Raw genomic sequence first — 26,510 nt, forward strand, 5'->3', positions numbered from 1 at the left:
CCAGTGGGTGTCCAAACGGGGAAAAGAGCAGCGGAAACCCCAGGGTTGCAGTAAATGTTACACAATATTTATTTGTTATAATCAGAGGGGAAGAGGGCAGGGGGCATCAGGGGGCTCCGCCGGACTCTTCCTGGGGGAAGAGGGAGAGAGCAGTTCATCTCATCCAATAGTACATGTGCCAGCCTCGTACCCTGCAGCTGGTTTGCACAGCGTCTGGTGCTCGCTCTCCTGTGGCTCACATCTGTGTCTTCTTCTGGTGGGTTAGCAATTTGGGTCAGTGGCTCGGATTGGACGAGTGAATCCTCTGTCACCACGGTGATATCATTTCTGAGGTCTGACATCACATGTGAACATAAAGGATATGATGACACACCATAAACAATGAGAAAACCTCTCCCAAATCCCAGGTGGGCCACATAGACAGGATTACTACAATCTTATCGCTGCAACTAGTTTACACCATGAAATATGAATGAATGAAGTATGGTATAAAGATTGAGAACAAACCCTTTGAATTGTTGGCTGATTTGAGTGACTCAAGATGTTTAAGAGCAAGGTACCATTAACATTGGAGTCAATAAATTAGCCGATTAACAGGATTTAGATTTTGTCATTTTGGGAGCAGTTAACACAAATTTATCCCAAAAAAAAGAAGGAAGACTGAATGAGAAGAAAACTACGTTTATATGTTAGATTTGTTAGTGTGCCTTTGTGTACATCTAAATGTTAGTGTGTCTTATTGGACTTCAACATATTAGTGTGTCTTTGTGGACATCTAAATGTTATTGTGTGTTTGTGAGCAGCTAAATGTCAGTGTGTCTTATTGGACTTCTAGATGTTAGTGTGTCGTTGTTTAGATCTACATATTGTTGTGCTTTTGTGTAGAACTAACATTTGGTTGTATACAAAGACACACTAACATCTAGATGTACACAAAGGTGACATTTTAATGTGCCTTTGTGTACATCTAAATGTTAGTGTGTCTTATTGGACTTTTAGATTTTCGTGTGTCTTTGTAGACATCTAAATGTTAGTGTGTCTTATTGGACTTTTAGATTTTCGTGTGTCTTTGTAGACATCTAGATGTTATTGTTTCTTTGTAGACATCTAAATGTTAGTGTGTCTTATTGGACTTTTAGATTTTCGTGTGTCTTTGTAGACATCTAGATGTTATTGTTTCTTTGTAGACATCTAAATGTTAGTGTGTCTTATTGGACTTCTAGATGTTCGTGCATCTTTGTGGACATCTATATAATAGTCTGTCTATGTGTACATCTGCATTTTAGTGTTTCTTTGTGTACATCTAAATGTTATTGTCTCTTTGTGAGCAGCTAAATGATAGTGTGTTTTCATGGACATGTAGATGTTCGTGCATCTTTGTGGACATCTATATAATAAAGTGTCTTTATGGACATCTAAATATTAGTGCGTCAATGTGTACAGTGTACATCTAACATGTAGATGTACAATGTACACTGTACATGTACACATCTAGATGTACATGTTAATTTGTTTTCCAAAATGTTAATTTGTCTCAAGCTTTGTAAAAGTGTTTCATTCTTTGTAATGTTGCTTTGCACTTCAGGGCCACCGTACAATACAAACGTGTGTTTGTGGTTAATCTTTGCTTGTCTAATGGAGATCGATCAATAGTAATAAGTTTACTGTCGTGCTGTAGAGCTACATTCCACCGATGCAACAACAGTTTCTATTGGTTTGAATCAGACTTTCCTCGTCGCCGTATCCAATCAGCTTCATTGTCTTATCTAGTTGGTGGTGGGTCGTCTCCTCCCCCTGTCTGGAGCTGGAAATGACATCTGCGAGGAGGAGGAGGAGGCGGGTGAGGTTCGCACTGTGTCCGATTCGCGAGCAAATAGTCTGTTAGAGTGAAACTGAAAAGTAGAACGAGAACCACGACTGGTTGTAAGACAGTAACTGTGAAGAACGAGGTTTCATTTGGATTTGGCTGCTAAAGGAGGACGCGGAGGGCTCAGAAAAAGAGTAAGTATTCTCGTGTCTGAAGCTGCTTTGTTATCAACAGGTGCTGCAGGAAGCTGCAAGCTAGCCAGTTAGCTACTAGCATTAGCCTGATTACGTTGATTAACCTTAACGTTACCCACACTTGTTACATAAAGTGAGTTTTTCAGGGTGACTACTCGCTAACATTGTGCCAACGCTTTGTAAAAACGGAGTCAACTTAATGTCTAGTGTAAAATGAAGATAATCAACGTTAACAGAGACTTAACGTCACTTAACGCTGTTCGCTTAGCTAGCTGTCAACCCGCCTGGTCCGACGCGGAAAACTACTCGCATCGCTGGATCAGATTGACGCTGCTTGTAACTGTTAACAATACGTTTGTGTTTTGCCAGGATAATTTAACAGTTTTACTTGCGTTGGCTTGAGTAGTGTTAAATTAAAGTACTTATACTTGTTGGATTCTTACATTATGACGTGGTTTTTGTTAATGATAAGTTGTAACTTACGGCCTGCTACAATCAGACCCGAGACTTTTCAATTCCCATCTCAATAAGACATTTTGGGGATTTGAGGACATTTTGAGGACAGTTTGAGGACATAGATGTAACGTCAACAGATATATTTTTCAAACGAGTTTACCCTCTCGGAAAAAGTTTGCCATCAATTTGCTCTCATACTACTACTGCTAAAAAAAATCAGCTTGAAGTCAAAACAGGTTCATCTCATTTGTCTTCCTGTGTTTTCATCTAATTGCAAACTGTCCATGTATAAATGTATTACAGTAAGATATAGAGTCTGCTTTTTTAGACTGCAGGATTCTGGGTGAGTTTGGCTGGAATGCAAATAAGTAGCACACACTGGAAGAGAGAGGCGAACCCTAATCTAAAGACCAGCACTGTGGTCGCTCACGCCAGTGAATGATTGACCCCCTTGTTGTGTCATGCTCGGTGCAGGAAGCTGTCAGCACGGATGGGATTATCTATGCTCATTTCCAATGTTGGTTTCACAACATGTAGCTGGGTGCTGTGTTGTGTTTTCGGGGGAAGCTTACGCTCTCGTAAACCTAAACAAACTGTGGTAGGGACAATTGACTGTCATGCAACAAATTCCTCTTCCTTTAGGAACAAGGTGTTGTCTCTCACCGCTGAAGTGTGACGCTGAATGACAAGCCACATTGAAAATATCAATTATGCATTTAACCACAGGTATTATCAGATGGATTTAGTGTTCTTTATAACCGCTGGATTTAGGGATTAAACACATAGTGTATTTTAAATAAATATTGTCTATTACGTAAAGTGTTTTTCTTTTAGTGTGAGTGTATGTAGCTTCTGTTTGATGTCATTACATGTCATAGCATGAGGACTGCGTTTAACCTGAAAGGGAAAGGCTTTTTGTTGTGTCATACATATTCACCAGCGGTTGGTACGCTGCTAACAGGTTTAGACTTGAGCCTCGCTTAACGACTCACTTAAAAATAAAAAAATACTAATATAGTATAGATGTAGTTACAAAAGTTTAGAGATGTTGACGAACTACATGATCTGCAAGTGGAAAAGTCTAGATTCCCAGGGTGTCTTCCATCCAGGTACTAACCAGGCCCTACTCTGCTTAGCTTCCGAGATCAGATGATCTCTATCTATTATCATAACATTGTATTATGCTAATGGTATCCCAACTTTCGTATAGTGGAAATACTGTGGTGTGATAATTACATATTGTAATAATATAATGGTGATTATAATGTAACCTGATAATATCGTATCCTGACTTGGGTAGTGTGATAATCTATCTGGGTGCCTCTGGAGATTTCCACCTTTAGTAATTTCTCATAGCTTTTTTTGATACACAGTAGGAATGTCTTACTAGCCAGGTACCTTCCCATTAGTTATAGGCCGCCAGCCACTGAGCTACAGGTGCATGTGGTTCATAGTCTGTGCTCTCGAGCTCTGAACGGACCTTTCGAAAGACTCCTTTGCAGCTACGAGGTCACATCACTATGACCATGACTTTTATGCAAACATACTGTGAGCTAGAAACCAGAGAGATGAAGACCGGCACGTTGGGCCACAGGCAGCAAAACACATGAGTCCTTTGTTCTCTGGAATGCTCTCTCGTAGCCTTACTCACTCTCATTGTGCCTCAAGTTCTCTGACTTGATTAGGACCCCTGCCAAATAAAGATGTATCCCCAAATAAGGGTTAGAAATGAGCACGCTCGGGCGGATGCTGTCACCTGGTCGGTGTCATCTAAGGCTCGCCGGTATATCTGTTGAATGGGATGATATGATATGAGTTCTTCACATACAGTGATACCAGTGTGTCGCCGTAACAAATGATGTTCCTCTTTGGCAGGCAGCAAAAGCAAACAGGCTAACTCGCTGACCAGCCATCGAGCGGCAAACCTTTTCGAAAATAAAATACCGGGATACCTTTCTGTCCCGAACATAGCCTCTCATGTGCTTAATTTCAGTGTGATGTCAGTTAGTGAAACCCGCCACTTCCAGTAGGAACTACTTAGCCTACTTTCAGTGACTTATTATAAACAACAACATACAGACTAATGGCCATACAGTCAAAAAGAGAATTTGAATTCTGTGCATCATAAATTCCTTTAAGTATTTCAACAGAAACTGAGCTTGTGTCTATATTGCCCCCCTCTCCCTCATTTGGGCTCATTTTTTTTTCTCTTTGTCTGGTACAGGGTGGTACAGCCCTTTTCAAAGTGTGTGTGTGTGTGTGTGTGTGTGTGTGTGTGTGTGTGTGTGTGTGTGTGTGTGTGTGTGTGTGTGTGTAAAAAAGAGAAGATAAGAGGCAGCTCTGCTTCTGCTCCCAGTGACATTCACAGTTCACACAGACAGACTGCTTGACTCTCTCTGTGCCCGTAATATTGGTTGGTTTCAGAGTCCCAGGAACACTACCCAAACATCTTCATTATCAGGTCCACAGTTTGTATTTAAACCTGCAAAAGAAAAAAATAATTTCTGAAAGCAACTACTGCAATAATGTTTTTGAATGTAAACCAAATAGCTGTAATAGTGTTTTAATTCTTATGTCAATGATGCTTGTATTCCCCCTTTTTAAAATAGAGTGCTAAACCTCCCCCATTGACATACAGGCTTCAGTACATTCACAGCTACGATGTGCTCCAGTGTGTTTTTGCACATTGTAGAGAAGTTGGCCACTGCAATCAGCTTCTTCTCCATTTCATTTTTGTGTACTTCTATGTAATTGAGTGGAGCAGAAATAGACTGATTTGCTGTTTCCCAAAGGGAAGCAAACGCAGACAAGATGAAACTTTCTCACATTACCCAGTTTGCATTGCAGAATGACCTTGAACGCCTCACTGACATATTCTGTATGAATAGTGATTTAAAAGGCATTTGTCTTTCTCTAAAAGAGTGTACCGTATTTTCGCGACTATACGGCGCACTGAATTACAAGGCGCACCTTCAATAAATCGCCAATTTTAGAACTATTTTTATATATAGAGCGCACCGGATCACAAGGCGCATAGAAGTAACTGCAGTGAAACGTTTGACTGGGGCTGCGTTATGCATCCACTAGATCGGCTGTGCTAAATCAAACGTTATTAAGCGTTCTGAAAACTCTTCACTCCCATGGTAACGTTGTTCAAACGTTAATGTGGATATTAACAATATCTCTGAACCTCCAACTTTGTTCTTGATTCATGAAAACATTCTTGGAAAATGCTTTGGTGCATCTTGCACCGAGAGGCAGCGCTGGAACAGACGGCGGACCGTCAGCGCGATCCCGACATCCAACTACGAGCTTTAATGTACTGTAGCCACTCTCGCTAATTGTCTCTGGACAATGTGCTTATCTTCTGCTTTTATTGTGGAGAAACAGGCTCCTGTCGGCCGTAGCCTACGCCGAACAAAAACACACCATCGCTCTCCAAAACAACAACAATTCCCGCGTCCCCATAGGTGGCACTAAGATGAGTGACGTAACATTGTGCGCCCTTCACTGACCATCCCAAAACTCTGTAAAGTGCAACGCCGCTCCAGAACATGAAAACACAGTCCGTTACAATACGCTGTTGGAGCTGGAATTACCGCGGCTGCTGGCACCAGACTTTCCCTCCAATGGATCCTTGTTAACCAGTATGGATCAACCAATTGAGCCATATATATGGCGCTCCGGATTACAAGGCGCACGCGCCGTTTTTTTAGAAAAAAAAGGATTTTAAGTGCGCCTTATAGTCGCGAAAATACGGTATCTGAGTTCACAACTCTGCCATATAGCAGCCAGTGAAGATGCACGGTCCCCAACCCTTCAATCAAGGAGCTTGTTGTTTAACTGCTGACACACATGCAGACACACATTCAAACATGCACACCAGGGGGTAAGCTGTGGCAGCAGATGGTGGTGTGAGTCTGTGTAAGTTTGTGCGTGTGCGTCATGTTGTGTTTTCAGCTTATCAACTCTCGGTGTGTTTGTTTAGCAGACTTATTTTTCTAGACTCTGGTCTGACGGCAGAGATTCAGTAGGAGATGGCCCAAGGTCTTCATCAGCGGGACCGTGCACAGGAAACTGTACCCAGCCTCATTGTTTTGAATTAGTAAATTCTCTATAGAATTAGTTTGTAGTAAAGCATTAGTGCACGGCACCTGTTTGATAATGTGTCATCCACTGGTCATGGCAGTTGCACACTGACACATGTGTGAATATGTCTGAGTGGTGCTCGCAGCCCGACTACTGCATGCTACTATGTGTGTTTGGATATATATATACACACACACACACTTCCCTCTCCCTGATGGCCGATACACACACACACACACACACAGACACACTTATAAAAGCTCTTGACATTAAAGCTGCAAAAAACATGCAATTCAAATTTGCAAAAGATAACCCAGGCTGATGAATTGCCACGCAATGAAGGACGAACCTGAAATGGGAACAGACCAGTAGAGTGGAAACAAGAGTCCAGTGTGCTGCACTATGTCCCAGTACTAGTAGTATGTAATACTCTTGTTACCTTGCGCTTCATTTAGGTATGCTATTTTACACTTTCGGTGTCCGAAAATTCATAAAGTAAGTAAAGGTAAACCGTTTCTTTGCTTTTTCTGAATTCAAAAACAAACCCCACAATACCTTCATAAAACTGTCACTGCTCTGTAACTACGGATGGTTCCACCCTAAACCTAACCCTAACCCTGTAGCATTGTTCCATTGCTGCACTAGCTCTCACACAAAAGACTCTTTCAAGGACCCGTTATTGCCATTATAAATGTTCATCTGTCTACATAATAAAGCACAATGATTCAATCCAATAGAACAAGCGAAATATACGTAGCACTAAAGGAAGTAAAATTATAAAGGAAACAAAAGAAAATGATTTATCTGGGCTCCAGACTTTTTACATTGGTTAACATGCTGTGACTTTTGGATGTTTTAATTTAAGTGCATCCAAATGGTTATCTCCGCTGAACATGTTAAGCATTACAGAGTGTAGGACAGAGGAGACAAGTGGTTGGGCGGTCACCTTTCAGGACCAACAAAGGGTGCAACGCGGTCATTTATTTTGAATAATATTCTTAAGCTTTTGATGTTATGCGTAGACACTAGCCTTGTGTAGTGTGTGTGTGTGTGTGTGTGTGTGTGTGTGTGCGTGTGGTTGTCAGTGTTTCCCCACACGTTATATTATGGGGGTTGCCCCCCGCGGCACACCGCCTCCCAAGAAGTGTTCAAAGTCTCGCTCCCACCAGCAGACAGAGCGCTTTTTTAAGGAACCTGACTTGAATACCTGACTGTAATTTTCTTTTCATTTTTTTCAATTTTTCATATTCACTTACTAATCGGACTTGGACTGAACTAAGTCGCATTTCTAATAAAAGGCTGATATTGCAGTGTTCTGAGTGCAAGCAATATAAAGGTAAAAGCAGTCCAACAAGGATTTCCGGAGGATCTTTCAGCGTCTCCTGTTGGGATAGACCTATTTGTCTACTAAACCTGAGGCATCCAGAGAAAAAGCTTTGCTTCTGTAACACAATGATGAGCTAGCCTGCTGATGTGTGCTTCAAATGCAATGGAGGAACGTGTCAAACACCAGGCACCTAAACCCTACTGATATCTCCTAGTAAACCCACAGTACACTGAGCCATGATGCTGATCTCACCAAGTGGATCTCACCATGCGTCACTTTTCTGAAGAGAACATAACCAAAGAGTCAAGTCCCCTTGACTCTGTTGTCATCCAACGTTTCCCACACTGAGAATGAGTCGTCTGTTTTGATGGCTCTCACACACACACACACCCATCCCCCATCAGTTGAATTTTGTTCCCATGGCTGCCTCGCATTCCACACAACTTTATCATGGGACCTGTGTGTGTGTGTGTGTGTGTGTGTGTGTGTACACAGTCCTGCTGGTAAGAGATAGCATATCAACGTACTGTTGTTATTGTGGCAGTGAGATAAGGCATCCATCCATCTTACCGGTTTTATTTTTACCCTCTAGCTACTTGTGTGTGTGTGTGTGTCTCGGGGTGACCACCCGGCGACTGACAAAGCCGTTGTCATGGTTACAGGTGGAAAGTGGGGGGTTGTGATGATGATGTGGTAGACTGACCTAGATGGCGGGAGGGGGACTCAGAAAATCAAACACTTATTTCCATACAATAGCTGTCTGGTGTGTCATTTGCTGAAATTGAGTGAAATCCTGATTGTGGTGAAGAACAGTTTCATACGTTGGGGATAATTAATTAATAATGAATCAACAGATTGGGTATTTATGTCATAGCCCTGAAACTAAACTGTATCTCCTCATAATGGGCGATTGGGGCTTCCACCAAGTTATTTCACATGAGTCGCTGTATTTAAAATAAAAAAGGGTTATGTTTTCAAATCTCATCTTCTTATGATGCTGATTAGCTGTCTTTATTTCTTTTACTTTTTCATTGTTAAGTAACAAACTTTCTTAAAAATTAGAGTTTTGATTGTAGATTTCAAGATGAGTTTAATCTGTTTTAAAATCTGCCAGGTGCACGTGAGGGTAGAAAACAACACGACTGTAAATAAAAGAAATTAAAAAAAAGTCCAGTGGATATGCTGGCTCCCTGACACTCCATTATTAATGCTGTTAGTGTCACTTGTGTTTTTCCCCTTATGACCAGTCTAATTGTCAGTGACAGAAATACCTTGTTCAGCTGTTTCCTACAACTTTAGTTTCATCTTGTTGTCCTCATGGAGTGGCGTGCTGGGTTGTAGGAGCCCTGCAGCACTCTGGTTTCACAGTGAAGCAGTTCACAGGATCGGGAAAAACTAAACTGCCATCTTGTTGAAGCGTTTTTCTCCAGATCATGTGATCTCTGCAATGAACAGCCGGAATTACAAACGTATCTCCCACTTAATTACATGAATCTTTTACCAGTTGTAAGTTGAGACTGCTGTTAACTAGTTAAGTAATGAGTTGCTCAGTCAGTCCAGATAGTTGTGTAGTTTTTTTTAACACCCATTCCGTCTGTGTTTGAGCATTCATACCAGAGTGTTTACATCAGGTAAATGGATACCTGATGTTTGAGAAATTATGTCCCCCCCACCAAATGAAAAACCCAATTTTCTGCTTCCTCCCCCCTTGAAGGTGTCATGGCCGCCCCGTTTACTGAGCTGCCCTCCTAGACCATCTGATATCTAGATACACATACCGTAACGTCCGCCTAATTCACACACGCCCACTCCGAGGCATGACGACCTCCCACCTGAACGGCCGTGTCGCTGAGGAAAGAGGAGGAGGAAGGGGAAGAGGAGGCGATGAAGAGCTAAGGGGAGGACAGCAGCATCGGGAGATGGCCGTTGACTGTCCAGGAGAGCTGGGGAGTCGAACGCTGCCAATCCGACGCTCCACACAGCTGGAGAGGATACGACAGCACCAGGTATGCACACACACACTTATAAAAGCACTTGACATTAAAGCTGCAAAAAACATGCAATTCGAATTTAGCTATAATGTGCAAAAGATAACCCAGGCTGATGAATTGCCACGCAATGAAGTACAATCCTGAAATGGGAACAGACCTGTAGAGTGGAAACAAGAGTCCAGTGTGCTGCACTATGTCCCAGTACTAGTAGTATGTAATACTCTGTTACCTTGCGCTTCATTTAGGTATGCTATTTTACACTTTCGGTGAAAGTAAGTAAAGGTAAACCGTTTCTTTGCTTTTTCTGAATTCAAAAACAAACCCCACAATACCTTCATAAAATATAAGGAATTGTAACGTTAAATCCTCCAAAAGTTACTACAATTTGAATAGCCCTCACCTTGACTACCTTTCTGTGCAGTAGACCAATCGGGACACAGAGGCCAACTGTCAACAGGACAAAGAGAAGCAACACTTTACACCTTTGACTCCCAACACAGAATAGCTGGAGTAGAGCGATATATATCCTAAGGTTGTTCCTACACATCTCATACCGGAAACACTAGCTTCTCATAATAAAGGAATCTTATCTGGTTGTAGATTTAATATTATACACCCATTAAAAAAACTGTCACTGCTCTGTAACTACGGATGGTTCCACCCACATTTTCATTCATTAAATAATGTTTACACAAGCAGTCCTCCTTCTCATCACGCCTGTGGGAGAGCTATTGGGAGGGGCTGCATGTAGTCCACCATGTCACTGACTAAATATACACTCGCCGGCCACTTTGTTAAGTTCACCCTGCTAGGGAAAGGTTGGAGCCTCTTTTTTTCCTTCAGAACTGCCTTAATTCTCTGGCATACTTTCTCAACAAACATTCCTCAGAGATGTTGGTCCGTATTGACATGATGGCATCACGCAGTTGCTGCAGATTTGTCGGCTTCACATTCACGTTGTGAATCTCCGGTTCCATCACACCCCAGAGCTCCTCTATGGGATTGACATGTGGTGACTGGGAGCTATTGGAGTACAGTGAACTCATCGTCATGTTCAAGAAACCAGTTTGAGATGATAAAATGTCCTTTGTAACATGGTGCATTATCCTGCTGGAAGAAGCCATCAGAAGATGGTACACTGTGGTCATGAGGGGATGGACATGGTCAGCAACAACACTCACTAAGGCGCCCAGTGTGCCATCAACATATCTACTACACCAGCAGTCCCCAACCTTTTTTGCACCACGGACCGGTTTAATGTCAGACAATATTTTCACGGACCAGCCAAGGTGTGGCGGAAAAATACACAAAATAAAATGATACGACCGGCATAAAAACTGTGGTATTTTCTAAATAGAATAATAAACGTGAATCCACTGTGTACTCGAATGCAACTTTATTTGCAGCGTCCTCATAACATCGCACTAACAACATAACATGAGTAACATCTTCTCTGCCCCCACTCTCTGGTCGCTATGGTGACATTTAACATTGCAACCCATTCCCCGTCACTGAAATGTGCTGCCTGTAGGGACTTTTTTTCTGAGAGAAATCTCTGCAGCGGCTGGCGATCTCCCTCGGGAGAACCATCTTATTTCTGTGTATAAGAGAAGGTGTCTGTGCTCCGTGTCCATCTCCTCACAAAGCCGCTCGAACAGGCGCGAGTAAGGGCGGGTGCTTTGATGTGGTTAATAAATTTATCGGGAATCCGGTCATTTTTTAAAATAAAACATTGTTCAGACTCGAAAAATAAATCAAACGGAAATATTGTAAGTATTTAGTCTTTTGCTGCGGCCCGGTACCAAATGACCCACACACCGGTACCGGCCGAGGGGAGATGTTGAGAAATACTGCGGAACTTTGAATTGTAATTATTTTTATAATTACCTTGGTGCCCTTAGTTTTGGCTGTGGCTCAGCATGAGGAAAGAGTTACCTGGTCTCCAGATTGGCACAATCTGAACACATATTGGTTGGTTGTGGTATGGTTTCAGCTGGCCATGACCGTGATTATATAAGAACATTTACATTATACAAAGAATGACACAAAGACGTGTTCTGTTGCTTTATATCATGGTAAACGATGTGTTGCAGAAGATCTTCATACTTTACTTATTCTGTAAAAGTAACAAATCATTAAACCATCGTTCAAATTATTAAATTTTTAAATAAAATAATAAAACTAGAGAAATGAGGTCACATACCCTCTTGTTAGTCAATTGAATTAATAATCGTTTAAGATTTGTAGCTCCATGTAAGAATCAGATTTTTGCAAATTAACATTACAAAGTAAATTATGAGTGCATCACAACTGAGTTCCCCATTGTTCAGTTCTATTTCTATCTGATGCATTTATTTCTGTGTATCAGGAAGATCTGCGTCGTCGCAGAGAGGAGGAGGGTCGGCAGCTGGACCTGAATGCCTCGCTCCGACTCAGGAAGCTCTCCCAGCATCCCCACATCGGCATCGACAACCCCACATTCCTGCAGGACTCGCACACATCGCAGCAACCGCCACTCGGCATTCAGCACACACATGCACTGCTGGGTAAAAACACACACTTACAGATCTGGGTGAGGAGGAAATGTAAGGAAGACAAATTCCTCAGGGGGGGAGAGACGAGCACACAAGGTTCTTGAGGGAAGCTAAATTAAAACTTTGTTTTGGGAGGTAATGTTGACACACCATCACGCTAATGAAAACTCTTGCCATGTTGACTTTCAAATTTGTTGACTGTCAGTAATGAAGTAGAAGCCTTTGTCTCCAGTCAATCTGTGACGCTAGGTAAAAATCAACCGCTATTAAGATGTGTTTGGCGTGCGTGTTTTCTTGCAGAGTTGGAGGAGTTGCTGCTGTCCCTGAAGCAGGTCCGAGGCAGCCTGTCCGACCAGCAGAGTCAGCATGACGTGGAGCTGGTCCTCGCGCTACTCAACAAGGTACCATTGCGGCGGTCAATAAGTTATTGTCTTATTTTGAAGACTCCGAGGTTGAAGGGATTTAAAAAGAATGCCGTCTGAGCTGATCATCCATGACAACAAGATCCGTACACTGGGAATGAGGCATTCAGGGTGTGGGGGGGGGGGGGGGGGGGCGCAGATGCTGCAGGCTGCAGAGAGAGCTTAACTTCCCCAATGGTCAAATATAATCCTGTGTTCTTTACTGGAACGTGGAAGCAGTCATCAGCACCAGAACGCTCCCACTGGCCCTCTGAAGCGACATTTGCATGAATCTTTTTAGTGGACATACATAAAAGGAAGGTAGTTTTAGTGTCATTTTTTGTTTCTGCCTCCCCCCCAAATTGTCCTGCTGAGATGGAGATTAGGGTCCCTAAATAATTTTCCCTCTTCTACACAAAATATGATGAAGTCTTTGCTGAAGCACCATTATATAATTGACTATGAGAGGAACGCTGCTTTGTTTCTGTTTCTTTGTAGAGGCTTTCAGAAAGGATTTAACAACTAACTGAGCTAATGTGACACATTTTATGTCTTCTTTGACTTGGATCATGTGCACGCTAAGGCATATTATTTTCCTGTCCAAACACTGGAGTTTTTTTTCCACTCTCCAGGTGACTGAGCTTTAAAAGCTGCTGCCATTTAAAGGTAGCATGTTGCGCTACAGCTTACAGAAATAAACAGGCTGATCTACCAGCCGTTGTTAGACATTTATTTATTTGAACTGTATTTGATTTGGACATCACAGCGGCATTGCGACATTCAATTTGCACATATTTAGTGTTTGTAGCAAAACGGCTGTCTACAGGATGTCTACAGGATATAAAATAAATAATAAAAAAACAGAACTAGAAGATTTATAGATACAAGTGCACCTCTGGTATTGCAAGGTGCAGTTGGCAGTCTCAATATAATGTTTTGGTCTGGATCGAAATTCTTGATGATATAGTAACTGTTCATGAAACACATAAATGGTCGCTCACTACCTCATTCCATGTTGTGATGGAGATTAATTAATGCAATTGATCGACCAAACATAATGAGAAGAACCCTCTGTGCGCCCTCCTGACTTTGCTTGCTTTTCCCTACTTCTGTTTCTGCATGCTGAATCAGCCAAAAGGCAACCATCAACTAGGGCCAACAGCAAAACCTAACAAAACCTAGGCACAGAGACGCAGTGCAGCGTCCCCTCGGCTTAGTCTGACTCAGGGGTGTACAGCAACAAAAATGCACTGTGATTTGAAACAATGAGGCATAGTGACGTCAAATGGAGAACATGCACATACTTACTGTCTTCTTTGTTCTCCTTTAGTCTGACTTCCAGTCGGCCCTGAAGATCCATAATGCCGTGGCCACCAGCATGCACCGGCCCTCTCCTCCATACCCACACACACAACAGGCTCTTCAGCTGGCCCTGGAGGTATATCACAGCATCACGTTCATCACACACACACACACACACACACAGAGAGAGTTCAGGTCAGTGAGTGTATACTGTAATAACGAGGTTGAAGACAGAGCCGCTCTGTTCAGCATCAATTAGAGCTGTGCACAAACCCAACTCTTTTATGGTGCGATCACAATTTAAACGAGCAGTCCGTTTATAATGAATGCTGCCGCAGTCCATTTGGCTCAAACTAGAGTAGATTCATCAGAAGGAGCGCCAAAGACAGAAAGGTTTTTATTCTGTGAAGTTTGGATCTTATGGGTGACTACCGCAGTGCTTTCTTTCCATTGGCTAGCTGTTCGTGGCTCATTTCTGTGGAATCTCATTAAGGAGCAGCACATTATTTCTGCTCCATGTCGAATTATAATTAAAATAATGGTTGCTGCAACACAGTTTCTCCTTGAGGTTATCATTTCAGATCTCCTCTCTTCTTACTTGTATACGTGTCCCTGTATGATGGGACTGTTAACTCCTAGATTAGACCCAGATCTAATTATTTCTCTGTTCTCAATGCGCACCCATAATCTTCAGATGAACCCACAGTTGTCATCGCCCTATAGCCTAATGACTCACTGCAAATGTTTGTTTTTAAATAGCTGCTACATTGATACTATACTTGTGATGATGCCAAAGATGTTGTATGTTGCAACGGTTTTCAGACGAGAAGTCTCATCCAGTCAAGTCAGAACAAAGAGGGCCTGGAACTCCACAGCCTGCTGTCGGACACACACATCCAGGTAGAGACAAGCAGCTCACTCATTGGCAAAGACATTAAAGAATCGTCTGCAGTCCTATTGCTGAGGTGTGTGTGTGTGTGTGTGTGCGCGTGTGAATGATGTCCAGTCATTGCTCCTGGCACATGACAGCATAGCGGAGACAGAGATGCAGCCTGAGCCGCTGCCCTCCGAAGGAGAGACTCTGACCCAGTGGGGAGGAGAGACTGTGAAGATAGTTCGCATAGAAAAAGCCCAGGACATCCCTCTGGTAAGACTGAGAGCGCAACTAAGTAGTCAAGTACTTCTCTTCTAATTCCATCAATTCATCAAATATTTATTAAAAGATTTTCAACAGTGAATATAGAAACGAGAGAATGAGGTTGAGGATCTAACTTTTTAGAATAATCAACATTGTGTAGCTTTATTTAATCTCAATAAAATGATCTTCCAAAGCTTGAACCAGTAGTTGAACTCAAGATAAAACATTCGGAATATTGTTCTTTTTTTTGTGGTCCGTAAATCGTGTAAAGCTCTCCTTTTTAGGAAAAATGCACTCCTTACATTCTCTGTAAATAATGAGATATTACACAGTATAATTGCTGATTATTCTTTGTAAAGTACCAGCCTTTTCTTTCCTGGAGTCAATGTCCTGGAGATCACGTGATGTGTAAGTAACCAGGACGTGCAGTCATTCCGCTGTGCTTCTGTGTGCGTCCTGTAGGGGGCGACTGTCCGTAACGAGATGGAAAGCGTCGTGATCAGTCGCATCGTTCGAGGCGGAGCAGCTGAACGTAGCGGACTCTTATCAGAAGGAGATGAAGTACTGGAGATAAACGGCGTGGAAATCAGAGGAAAAGATGTCAACCAAGTGTTTGACATACTTGTAAGTATTCAATTCATTTTATTTTGTATAGCCCAAAATCGCAAATTACAAATTTGCCTCAGAGGGCTTTACAGTCTGTACACATGCAACATCCTGAAACCCTCACATCGGCACAGGAAAAACTCTGTCCATGGGGAAACACTAGATGAAACCATGAGAACGTCAGAGGAGGGATCCCTCTCCTGAGATGGACAGACTACAATGGACGTCCTGTGTACAGAATGAACAATGTATAAGATGTACAAGACATTCAGTTCCTCTAACAGAGATGATTCAATAATTGCGAGTAGTAAGCCAGGTGTACGGCAGGACCACTGCAGGGGCTACCACCATCAGATAGAACCACCATCCACAGAACTTTGTGGGGAGGGAAAGCACAGATACTTTAGGAAAGTGTAATGTTGGCTTATGATGACAGTTTTAGAGAGCTGAATTAGTGTAGCACATTAATGTTTACAAGAAATGGAATTATCAATGGTGTTAATAGCGGTAGGACTCAGGACCAGGGTCCAGACGGAACCACGATCTACGGAGACCTGTGAGGCGAGAAAAAACAAAATAGCTCCAGGGAAGAAGCTGAATTAGTGATGTGCATTAATAAAACATGGGTTATTGTAGAAGGACAGAGTGAGAGAGGGGCTCGGTGTGTCCTAAGAAGTCCCCCGGCAGTCTAAGTCTAGAGCAGCTTAACTAAGGGCTGGTCCGGACTGAAAGTTGAAGCTGTTTGACACAGTTCCTTAATCAATAAATCAAATCTATGCTGTTTCTTTTAAGTCTGTTGTGTCCTAAATGCCATATTTTAGCCATTTTCTCTTTTTGTGTCTGTTGTCTGTGTTTTTTTTTAAGGTGAAACATTTAGACCACTTTGTAAAAGTGATTTTCCCGTCTAGAAATGTCAGTAGTTGTAGCACACCAGAAATATGTGTGCACGTGGAGCCTTTCTAGATGTTGTACACACACCCTACCTCTATCCCACTGATTTGTGATCAGGCTGATTCTTTGTTGTGTTTTGTATTGATGGTGGTATACATTACATTGAACACAAGAGTAAACGGAAAAAAAGGCAGTCTCCAGATTCAATGCATTTGTACTGTATATAATAGCTGATAAATAATAAGTGCTCTCTCTGTGTGTGTGTGTGTGTGTGTGTGTGTGTGTGTGTGTGTGTGTGTGTGTGTGTGTGTGTGTGTGTGTGTGTGTGTGTGTGTGTGTGTGTGTGTGTGTGTGTGTGTGTGTGTGTGTGTGTGTGTGTGTCTGTCTGTGTGTGTGAGACAGGCGGACATGCACGGCCTGTTGACCTTTGTGCTTATTCCCAGCACTCAGAACAAACCTCCTCCTGTCAAAGAGTCTGTGGTGAGTGGTGAACACCTGATGCGTGGATTAGAAAAGGTGTCGACAGACAGGTGGGAAAAGGTGTTGACTTCTTTTCCCCCGTCGGCCTTCTCTCGCTCCCACAGATCCACGTGAAGGCCCATTTCGACTACGACCCATCAGATGACCCATACGTGCCGTGCAGAGAGCTGGGCTTGTCCTTCCAGAAAGGAGATATTCTCCACATTATCAGCCAGTCAGACCCCAACTGGTGGCAGGCGTACCGGGACGGGGACGAGGACAACCAGCCTCTAGCTGGACTGGTACCAGGTACTTGCTTCTTTTTCTTTCTTTTTTTGAGAGCATCTGAAGAGTACTTAAGTCAAACTCGATGGCCGCTGTTTGTTGTACTCACATTCTCTTTTCTTCCACAGGGAAGAGTTTCCAGCAGCAGAGAGAAGCCATGAAACAGACCATAGAAGAAGAGAAGGAGCCAGAGAAGTCTGGTCCGATGCTTTCCTCTCTACACCATGACACATTTGATAATTCTGTGAATGACCAGCTCAGAGCATACTGTACAGTCAGGTGTACAATGTACAGCATATAGTTTGGGGAATAATGTCTATAATGATTGAATTAACGTTCAGAGGGACCACAGGAGATATGTTTTTCACTCGGGGCTTCGTGAGTTCCTGATCTTCATTTAGCTAACAGACAGGAAACCATTTCCCACCATACATCAACTCCTCGTGCTAAAATGAAATAAGCAATTAATAAATGCATGGTCCAATGCAGCACGGGTGTTTCAAGATGGTTTGCTCGTTACAGGGAAGCTGTGGTGCGCAAAGAAGAACAAGAGGAAGAGAAAGAAGCTGCTGTTCAACACTAACAGGAATGATGGTACGGTAACTGGAGTATTTGGACTGTCTAAATTGTAGCTGTGAAGAAAAATTAGACTGCTTATTAGGAGCACTGCATGTGGAAAGACTAATGGGGTGTGAGGTACACTGTTCATTTACAGAATTAAATTGGTACACTTGTGAGAAAAGTCTCGCCAGTTTATATAAAAAACAAAAGGCAGAGTCTGAATCTTTAAAAGGACCTAAACTGTTCTTCTCAGCGTTTTGTCAAGTTACCCATCGTTTGCTTCAGTCTGATATCCTCAGTTTCTGTCCAGCTTTCCCCCTCTGTACCTTGTTCATACTTTCTGTTCCTTGGCCCAGACGTTGATAACGAGGAGGTTCTCACCTATGAGGAGATGGCTCTGTACCACCAGCCGGCCAACAGGAAACGGCCCATTGCACTGATTGGTCCAACCAGTTGCGGGCAGGCGGAGCTTAGACAGAGACTGCTCAACAGCCAACCAGAACGCTTCGCTGTAGCTGTGCCCCGTAAGACTTACACACACGTTCACACACTGCACACAGGCTTTTCAGTGTTTTATGGCTATACTAGTCTGTGTGTGTGTGTGTGTGTGTGTAGACACCACGCGGAGCCGCCGGGATTGCGAGCTGAGTGGCCGTGATTACCACTTTGTATCTCGTCAGACTTTTGAGGCGGAGCTGGCAGCAGGTAAGGTTTCATGTTATCAGATACTGTAGATGGATCATTTAGGGGGACGTTCTTCGCTCAGTGTCATTGCTGTTTTGATGTTGATGTTTTATGTATATTTCACTCATCAATTGACAAAATAATCATTTATGAGCCTAGTGTTATTGTTAGTGTTGGAAGCTGTATTGGCATCCTAATACTTTAGATAAGTTACAGTGTATATAGTTATGTCAACTTTAAATAGCCTGAAACTGAAGCCAGTGCCGAGGTGCCATAAATCTGCATTCTCTCTACTGGCCATCACGGGGCGACTACTTTGTTCTAAAAGTCTATTAGGAGAATTACTCTACACTCAATAAACATTGTATTTATATGTGTATGGTCTCCATATCTAGTCTTCTTCAATACATCATTATGTTAATTTAGTGAACTATGGTCCATTTAGAGTCAAATAGCCCATGAAGCATGGGATAGTTTAGGGCGGGGCAACTGTGATTGACATCCTGTTACCACGGCCTTGTCCAGTCCGGGTGTTATCTGTGTTTTGATATATCCTCCCACAGTGTGTTTTAATTCATGAAAAGTTCATTGTAAACATTTTAAAAGCTTAATGGCTTATTGAGCACTTTGTGGGGATTAGCTGCACCTTCCAGTGTTACTGCTGGTTGTACAGACACAAGATGGTGACTGTGTCGACGTCTTACATGCAGTCTATAGGAACACCACCGCTCACTGATGGAGCATTACACTGTGATATGGCCACTGTCTGCCTTTCCATGATCACAATGTAGACAGCAAACCGCTATTAGCAAGCACAGCATGGCTTTCCATGATGTGTTCAGTTATAAAAGTAATGCACAGAAATTAACATTTACAATGTAAATTCCTTAAGCTTGATATTGTCTCATCCACATGTTATCCAGTCTTACACAGATGCTTTTTAATTGTAATTAATAATTGAATTGTGCCTGTGGGTCCCAGGGAAGCTGATAGAGTCGGGAGACTATGAGAAGAACCTGTACGGGACGAGTACAGACTCAGTGAGACAGGTCATCAACACTGGAAAGATCTGTGTGCTCTGTCTGCACACACAGGTGTGTGAACACACACACACACACACACACACACACTGACCAATCCTGCAGAACACGGGCTAAAAGGTTTGTTTGTGTGTGTGTGTGTGTGTGTGTGTGTGTGTGTGTGTGTGTTTGTGCAGGCTCTAAAGGTGGTCAGGAGCTCTGACTTGAAGCCGTATATAATCTTCATAGCTCCGCCCTCCCAAGAAAGACTCCGAGCCCTTTTGGCTAAAGACAACAAGAACCCCAAGGTATTTATTCTGGTGTGCCTTCTCTCAAATGGTTAAGTATCGCCAGTGTTTACATCTCGTGTGTGTGTGTGTGTGTGTGTGTGTCCGACAGCCCGAGGAGCTGCGGGACGTCATTGAGAAGGCGCGGGAGATGGAGCAGAGCTGCGGCCACCTGTTTGATGGCGTCATCGTAAACACGGACCAGGACAAAGCCTTCAATGATCTGCTACGACTCATCAACAAGCTGGACACTGAACCCCAGTGGGTGCCTTGTTCCTGGCTGCGCTGAGAACACACACACTGTGACACTGCTGAGCTTCGATGGAGTATTAAGGCCACCGCCAGGAGAGAACAAGTGCTTTTACAGTGGAAATTATTCGAGATAAAGTTGTTATTTCACTACATATAATATTGCAACCTAAAGTGGGTTTTTTACAATACAATGTCATAATGTTAAGAGATAAATGATAAAACAACTATCATATGAATTAACATAGTTTTAGTCATAATATTAAGAAATTCAATTAGATTTTTACCTGACCGAATTCTACGCGACCTTTTCCTCATAAAACCGTTTTCTTGTAGTTTTAAGTAAAAATAATATTACAACTTCAGTAAATGGTATATTCTTAAAATAATTATTGTCTTCCTTAGCAAACTATGACTTTATCTCTACATTTGTTGAAATGTGACTTTTGTTGTGATTCCCACTTTATAGTCAGAACATCTTGACGTTTGTCTTTTCTGACCTTTGACCCTAACACTCCATTGATCTGCAGAGTACAAGAAGTAGAATGTATTGACCTGTTGGCACTGTAAAGGACAAATCTACAAGTGGATTAGCATTGTGTGAATGGACAGATGTTGGTTGGTGTGCGACATTCATCTTTTTCTTATCATATTCATTCTTAGAGACCAAATGTGGACCTTTTCGTCTTAACTTACTCCAAAATGAGGCCTCGTTCATGACGCACCCTTTGCCTTGATTCTGTCAGCATTTCAATTGTTATGATTTCCAATAGTTAAATGATCACATTCACCATTATTTGAACTTAATGCAGTGTCAAGAAACCTTGTAAAGAATTAGATTTTGTGTTGAGGCGTTTTTAGTTGTTGTCTGAAACAGGTTGGCTCTGAGCACAGAAGAGGCCCCTGGTGAGAAGTAGACGTGACACTGAGATTCATGAAGTGCTCTTTTAGATCCACGCTGCAAAGAACACGCACACACCCACACACAGTGCGTTAGACGCTGACTTTACCCAGACGTCTTTGTGGCCTTCTTCACACTGACTGAGCGCTCTGTCGAGGCTACTACAATGAACACTAAAACTAAGGACGCAGCACTTGATTCTTCCTCTCTGACGGCTTTGTCTTTCTGTCCTGTGTGATCACATTTAGGTAGTAGTGACGTCTGAGCCTGTGCAGGTACAGGAAATCAGGAAGTTGTAGTTTTAGTTGTGATGCTGAGTTATTATATATTTAGTGTGTGGGTGTTTGTGTGAATGGATTTGTGTGTGTGTGTGTGTGTGTGTGTGTGTGTGTGTGTGTGTGTGTGTGTGTGTGTGTGTGCACCTGTCTTTGACGACAGCAAAGTATTATTCTGATCTGAGATAGACCTGACAAAATATCACTCATCACTGGCTAAAGCATTTATATATTTGTAATATTGTAAAATAGATCTATGAACTCCAGAATGCACCAATAGGATTGCAGGTTTCACCTTTTGCCTCAACTGCCATTGGTCCAGGAGGAGAAGGGGGCGGAGCTCAGCAAATTAACTGTTGAATGTAAGGTTAATCAATCAGACATCACTTCTTGAGTAAATCTGCTTTTTGTATGAATATTCACAATGAATAAATAAATAAATGGTTAATTGAAAATTAAGCTTTGAGCTTTCTTCAAGTACAGATTTGTTTTGCATGTGATATTTCTACAGTAACATATTTTTCCTGAACAGTTCTGGCCAACAAAATGTTAAGACAGGTTGACCAATATCTGAAGGTAACTCCAATAAATGGAAATCCAGGTGCAAAAACATCTGTCAGCCGAGGTTCAGGATCAGTATTGGCCCGTCTGTAATGCTGAGTCAGCGCTATGAGTTGAACATTTTATTCTCTTATTCTCGCGATGAAGGGTTGTGTCACATGTACTGTTCCCAAGTGAAAACATAATTCTATTAGAAGATGTCATTTTAAACCCGCCTACCTTAACGTGCAAAGACGTATAGCTTTGAAGAACTACATTTCCAATAGCATCTCCCCATCAGCTGGCTTTGAGGGAAGGAGATCACATGTAGTAGAATAAATGAGCCACGCGGGGGGGCTGTTCTAAGGATTGTTGCTATGCCATGTGGGATCCCTGGAGTGGGACAGAGTCCAATCCCATAGTGAACACGGCCGGATCACCCCCATCGCTTGGTTTTCCTTGTATTGCGCAACGTGTTGGGTCTGGTTCTAAACATGATCATGACCCAATAAAAAGTTCGCTGTGAACTGTTTATGTGCCGGTTGGATCCAGCCTGTACTCCTCGACACCTCAGAGGACGTACTCTCTACAATGTCCCCACAAACATTCACATGACGTTGCAGAATTATTAGAGCACAATAGTCTCATGTAAATAATTACTTGTCAGTTGCTGCTACTTTGCATTCGGCCTTTAACCTTTGATCTGAGCGGATCTCCGGTTTCCTTTTCAACAGGTTTGAGGCGCAATCAGAGAGTCTTAGTTTAGAGCAGGAGGATTACCTCAATCCTTTTCTGTGTTAGTTTCATGGGAAAAGTCCCCTTAAAACATTTAAACCAGTGTTTCTCTTTATCTATTACCTGTATCTATCAAAATCTATTATATATCTATATATTATATATTTTCTTGTCTTTCATCATCAAGAAAATCACAAAGGCCTTTTAATTTATACATTATATAAACTTAATATAATATTGAATGTTGCTTGAAGAGCCTTCTCTTTTTACGTCTGTCATGTGAATTGCTAACCTATCGTTGATTACATCTTAATTTGGGAATACAATATTTGGCTTAACCCCAAGATAAATCTGATCCCATTCCATGGACAGGCTGAAATGATTGTCCTTTATCAAATTAAAATGCAAACTTGATTTTAAAAAAGTAATTAAGTTTAAAAAGCCCATATGACAATATAGCTAACTAGCTAAAAAAGTGTGAAATAGCAATAGAAGGAACCATAACTAATATAACAGACTATCAAGCAACTAAAGGAAACTGATATCATGATGCAGACGTTATCATAGTAATCTGCTTTAACAAACTCTGTCAAGTCACGATCATAAGACTGTTAAATGATAGATATATAGATAGATGTATATATACTCTATTAAAAGAAAGTAAAGTGTGTAATAGTAGCAAAACAGAACAGTAATTATAATGAAAAATGCACAATATATACACAGTACAATACAATAAAATAAAATATGAATGAATGAAAATAGGAAATTAATTGATGTAACTAATTTACTACAGTAGTAGTACTAGGGTTGTGAAGGTAATAAGTAATAGTACCTAACTCCCAGAAATACACTTGTTACAAAATGCTTAAAAAGTTGACGCTTACTATCTTGTTCCGTTAAAAGTCTTTGGCGGTGACGCCTTGCTCAGAGAAAACGCCACAGTATTGCATTGTAATTGGCTGATCTATCGCAGGGGGCAGAGGCCGCTATTTTTGCGATAGCGGATTGGTCGACGCTGCGATCACTCAACCCTCCCTCCCCGGCATCTGATCGCATCGCACAGTCAGGTTGATGGAGAGGATAGAAGTAAAGATACGTGGTGGAGATGTAGCAAACATTGGAAACATTTATTTTTAACATTCTCGGTTTGCTTCTACCGCGAAATTGACTTTTTCTCTACCCTTTTTACTTTTATTTTACTATTTCACAGCCGTTTCACGGTTGGAGTCTTGTATCCTTGGAAACGCGAACAACTGTCCTACGAAGTTTGGATCAAGTGTTACACCTTCAGCCGGGAAACCAACTGGATATTTACCCGCTCAACTACCGGGGCTGCCACTGTGGAGCAGGCGAGCCTTCGTGGAAGTATTTCGACCCGTTTTTGTTCACATTTAGCGCTTTTCATTTTAAACCCAGTGTTTAGGGAAACGGGTCAGCGCGAGACAATAGTGGCGAGGAGCTCGTGCAGGCGGGGGGGATCAATGCCTCGCGGGGGCTTTGTTCTGGTGACCTACTGCGAGCCTGCAGCGGATATCGATTAACCAGCCGTTGGATCTATGAATGTTTGTGATCGGTACACGGACTAGGAGCCGCTGGGACGACCATGGACGGGACTCTGTCCGAGTTACTGGCGACTTTCATGGAGTCGCCGCTGGTGGTGTGGGTGAGTGGGAGCAGCACGCATGCACACACACACGCGCACGTACAAGCGCGCGCGCGCGACCCGTGTCTGCGTTTTACTTTCTCTAAGGTCGGCTTCATTTTTTTTTAAACCTCCCGAAGGATTGTTAGAAAAGCCACGTCCTTTGACCTCTCATTTGCCATGTGCTGTAGTGTGCTCAACCATTTGTTTGACAGGAGGCCGTTTTCAGAGTAAAAGCCTCAGATTAACGTGCCTTTTGCGATGTTGCTTTTTGTGCTTCTGGGACTCTCTCAAGTTTCGATCTCATACTGAACTTACTTTTTGTGCTTCACTTGCCACAGTCCATCAGCTAACGATACCTCTGTTACTTTTTGACATTAAAAACCGGATTTGACGTTACACAACAATTCCCCCCAGCAGACTTAAGTGTTCTCAATTTTGAAGAGATTCCATGAAACACAGCAAACATCTGATATCATTGATCTACAGGCGCCTTTGCACACATTAACAGACAATTAAAGGTTGTGTAATCATTCCTTCGTAGACTTCACTCTAGCTATCAGTGTCCTGGTTGCAAGCCTGTGAAGACCCACACAGAACAATCGACAGCTTATTAACTCGGTGGTACTTCCTGTTTGCCTCTAAACCCATCCTGTTGACCTGACCTCTCACCCAACAGTTTCTCTCAATTAACACAGTGTACACAGCGGACACATGGAAGCTCACTAGTTAACTACACTCCTTTTATACGTCCACGGTTAGACAAACTGTGCCCAGGAATTTAGCCAAGATCTCTGAAGCAACTTTTTAGTTAGGGAGGACAAAATGAAATCCAGATCGGACTGGGTGGCTTCAAGCTGTGTCTATGTGTGTCTCAAAACAGAGCAGTACTCACAGCAAAAACTACAAGCTGAATAAATGAAACCTGTATAATATATTGAATTTAAATTCCATTAAAAATCTGAAAGGAAGATTGTGAAAGTGACTGATATTGTTGTAAATAGAAGACATCCGCACTTCTATGTAAGCAATGCTGTACAAAACCCTCTCTCCTGCAATGTGCCTCCGCTGTCTCTTCAATAACAAACCGTCACTGTTGGCCCACGGCTGTACAAGGGAAAATTCTCCATTCGGAATATGTTGATTCAGCGGGACGTCAGCCAATGTATAAAAACAGATCTATTAACGTGTGGTTGACTTCTCCTTCTGTCCCCAGGTGAGGACGCTGGGTCCTCTGGGTTCGTGCGATGACGCCGGCTCAAAGGAGCTTGTCAACATGTTCATGGAGCTGGTGGACGGCGTCTTCCTGCACAAGATCATGACCCACATGTAGGTTACACTGTGCACAGTGACAGGTTTCACATTTATTTTGTCGGTTAAAAAAAGAAACCACATCCTGACGCAGTGGTTTCAGGTTGTAAACAGCACAGCCAGATGTGCCGCTCAAGTGCATCAAGTTAAACAGCGAATATGAGAGATAATTACTGGCCCCTTTGGCGCTGAGCTGCTGTCTATTTAAACTGTGATTTAGTAATTACTCCGTTGCAGACAAGTTAGATTCTCTCAGAATATTCAGTTATTGCACATTTGCACATTTACCTAAACTAGAGACGCACTGAGACAGACCAATCGGTCCCAGCTTCAAGGGCGATGCAACCTGTAGTGACTCATTAAGACTGCAGGATGTACATTGCAGACAGCACAGTGTAGTGTGATGAGGCTTTCTGAAATGTGATCCTTCTTATTGTGTACCAGTGGAGCTCAACTGCGCTGAGGAATGAGATATGTCAGGCTTAGGATACACACACTACTTAAAAAAAGACACATTCATTGTTAGCTTTGGTCTTTTCATGGGATTTGTTGATTATAAAATATGTATGTGTGTGTGTATATATATATATATATATATATATATATATATATATATATAGGATTACCCCTGTTCTGGATAGGACAGACAGCATTTGGACATTAATACCGTCCACGGTCATAATAACCAAACATACCCACAAGGCCCTCTGTCCTCAATCAGAACACATGTTAGTTATTGTCTTCAGAAACCATAATCACGCCATTGTTCTGGGACCACTGAATGTAGCCTGGGCCTTGCGGGGGGGCGGGGGGATTATGTGTT

General features: G+C 42.3%; 2 protein-coding genes across 2 annotated transcripts in view; both read left to right on the forward strand.

Moving 5' to 3' along the window:
* Positions 1-1,810: 1,810 nt before the first annotated feature.
* LOC119227287 (protein PALS1-like) lies at positions 1,811-21,915 on the forward strand. Its single transcript, XM_037485938.2, has 17 exons — positions 1,811-2,001; positions 9,588-9,879; positions 12,233-12,410; positions 12,699-12,799; positions 14,130-14,237; positions 14,924-15,001; positions 15,108-15,248; positions 15,702-15,863; positions 17,139-17,216; positions 17,321-17,504; positions 17,609-17,680; positions 18,003-18,074; positions 18,398-18,565; positions 18,657-18,746; positions 19,707-19,819; positions 19,942-20,052; positions 20,144-21,915. The coding sequence occupies exons 2-17, from the start codon at positions 9,691-9,693 to the stop codon at positions 20,318-20,320; spliced, it is 2,022 nt and encodes a 673-aa protein (XP_037341835.2). The 5' UTR covers positions 1,811-2,001; positions 9,588-9,690; the 3' UTR covers positions 20,321-21,915.
* A 1,871-nt stretch (positions 21,916-23,786) lies between these two features.
* Positions 23,787-26,510, forward strand: part of ccdc88c (coiled-coil domain containing 88C) — a 34,996-nt gene continuing 32,272 nt past the window's right edge. Inside the window, exons 1-2 of the mRNA XM_037485930.2 lie at positions 23,787-24,397; positions 25,593-25,705. Coding sequence (XP_037341827.2) covers positions 24,338-24,397; positions 25,593-25,705 — 173 coding nt within the window. The 5' untranslated portion in view covers positions 23,787-24,337. The remainder of the gene's footprint in view (positions 24,398-25,592; positions 25,706-26,510) is intronic.

Source organism: Pungitius pungitius, chromosome 14 (assembly GCF_949316345.1).
Source record: "Pungitius pungitius chromosome 14, fPunPun2.1, whole genome shotgun sequence".
Taxonomy (NCBI): domain Eukaryota; kingdom Metazoa; phylum Chordata; class Actinopteri; order Perciformes; family Gasterosteidae; genus Pungitius; species Pungitius pungitius.

Excerpts from the sequence above, each read along its gene's own strand:
- LOC119227287 (XM_037485938.2), top strand. The coding sequence starts at position 9,691 with ATGACGACCTCCCACCTGAACGGCCGTGTCGCTGAGGAAAGAGGAGGA. Across the intron at positions 19,820-19,941 it reads TGCTCTGTCTGCACACACAG|GCTCTAAAGGTGGTCAGGAG; the intron begins GTGTGTGAACAC and ends GTGTTTGTGCAG. Across the intron at positions 20,053-20,143 it reads AAGACAACAAGAACCCCAAG|CCCGAGGAGCTGCGGGACGT; the intron begins GTATTTATTCTG and ends TGTGTCCGACAG.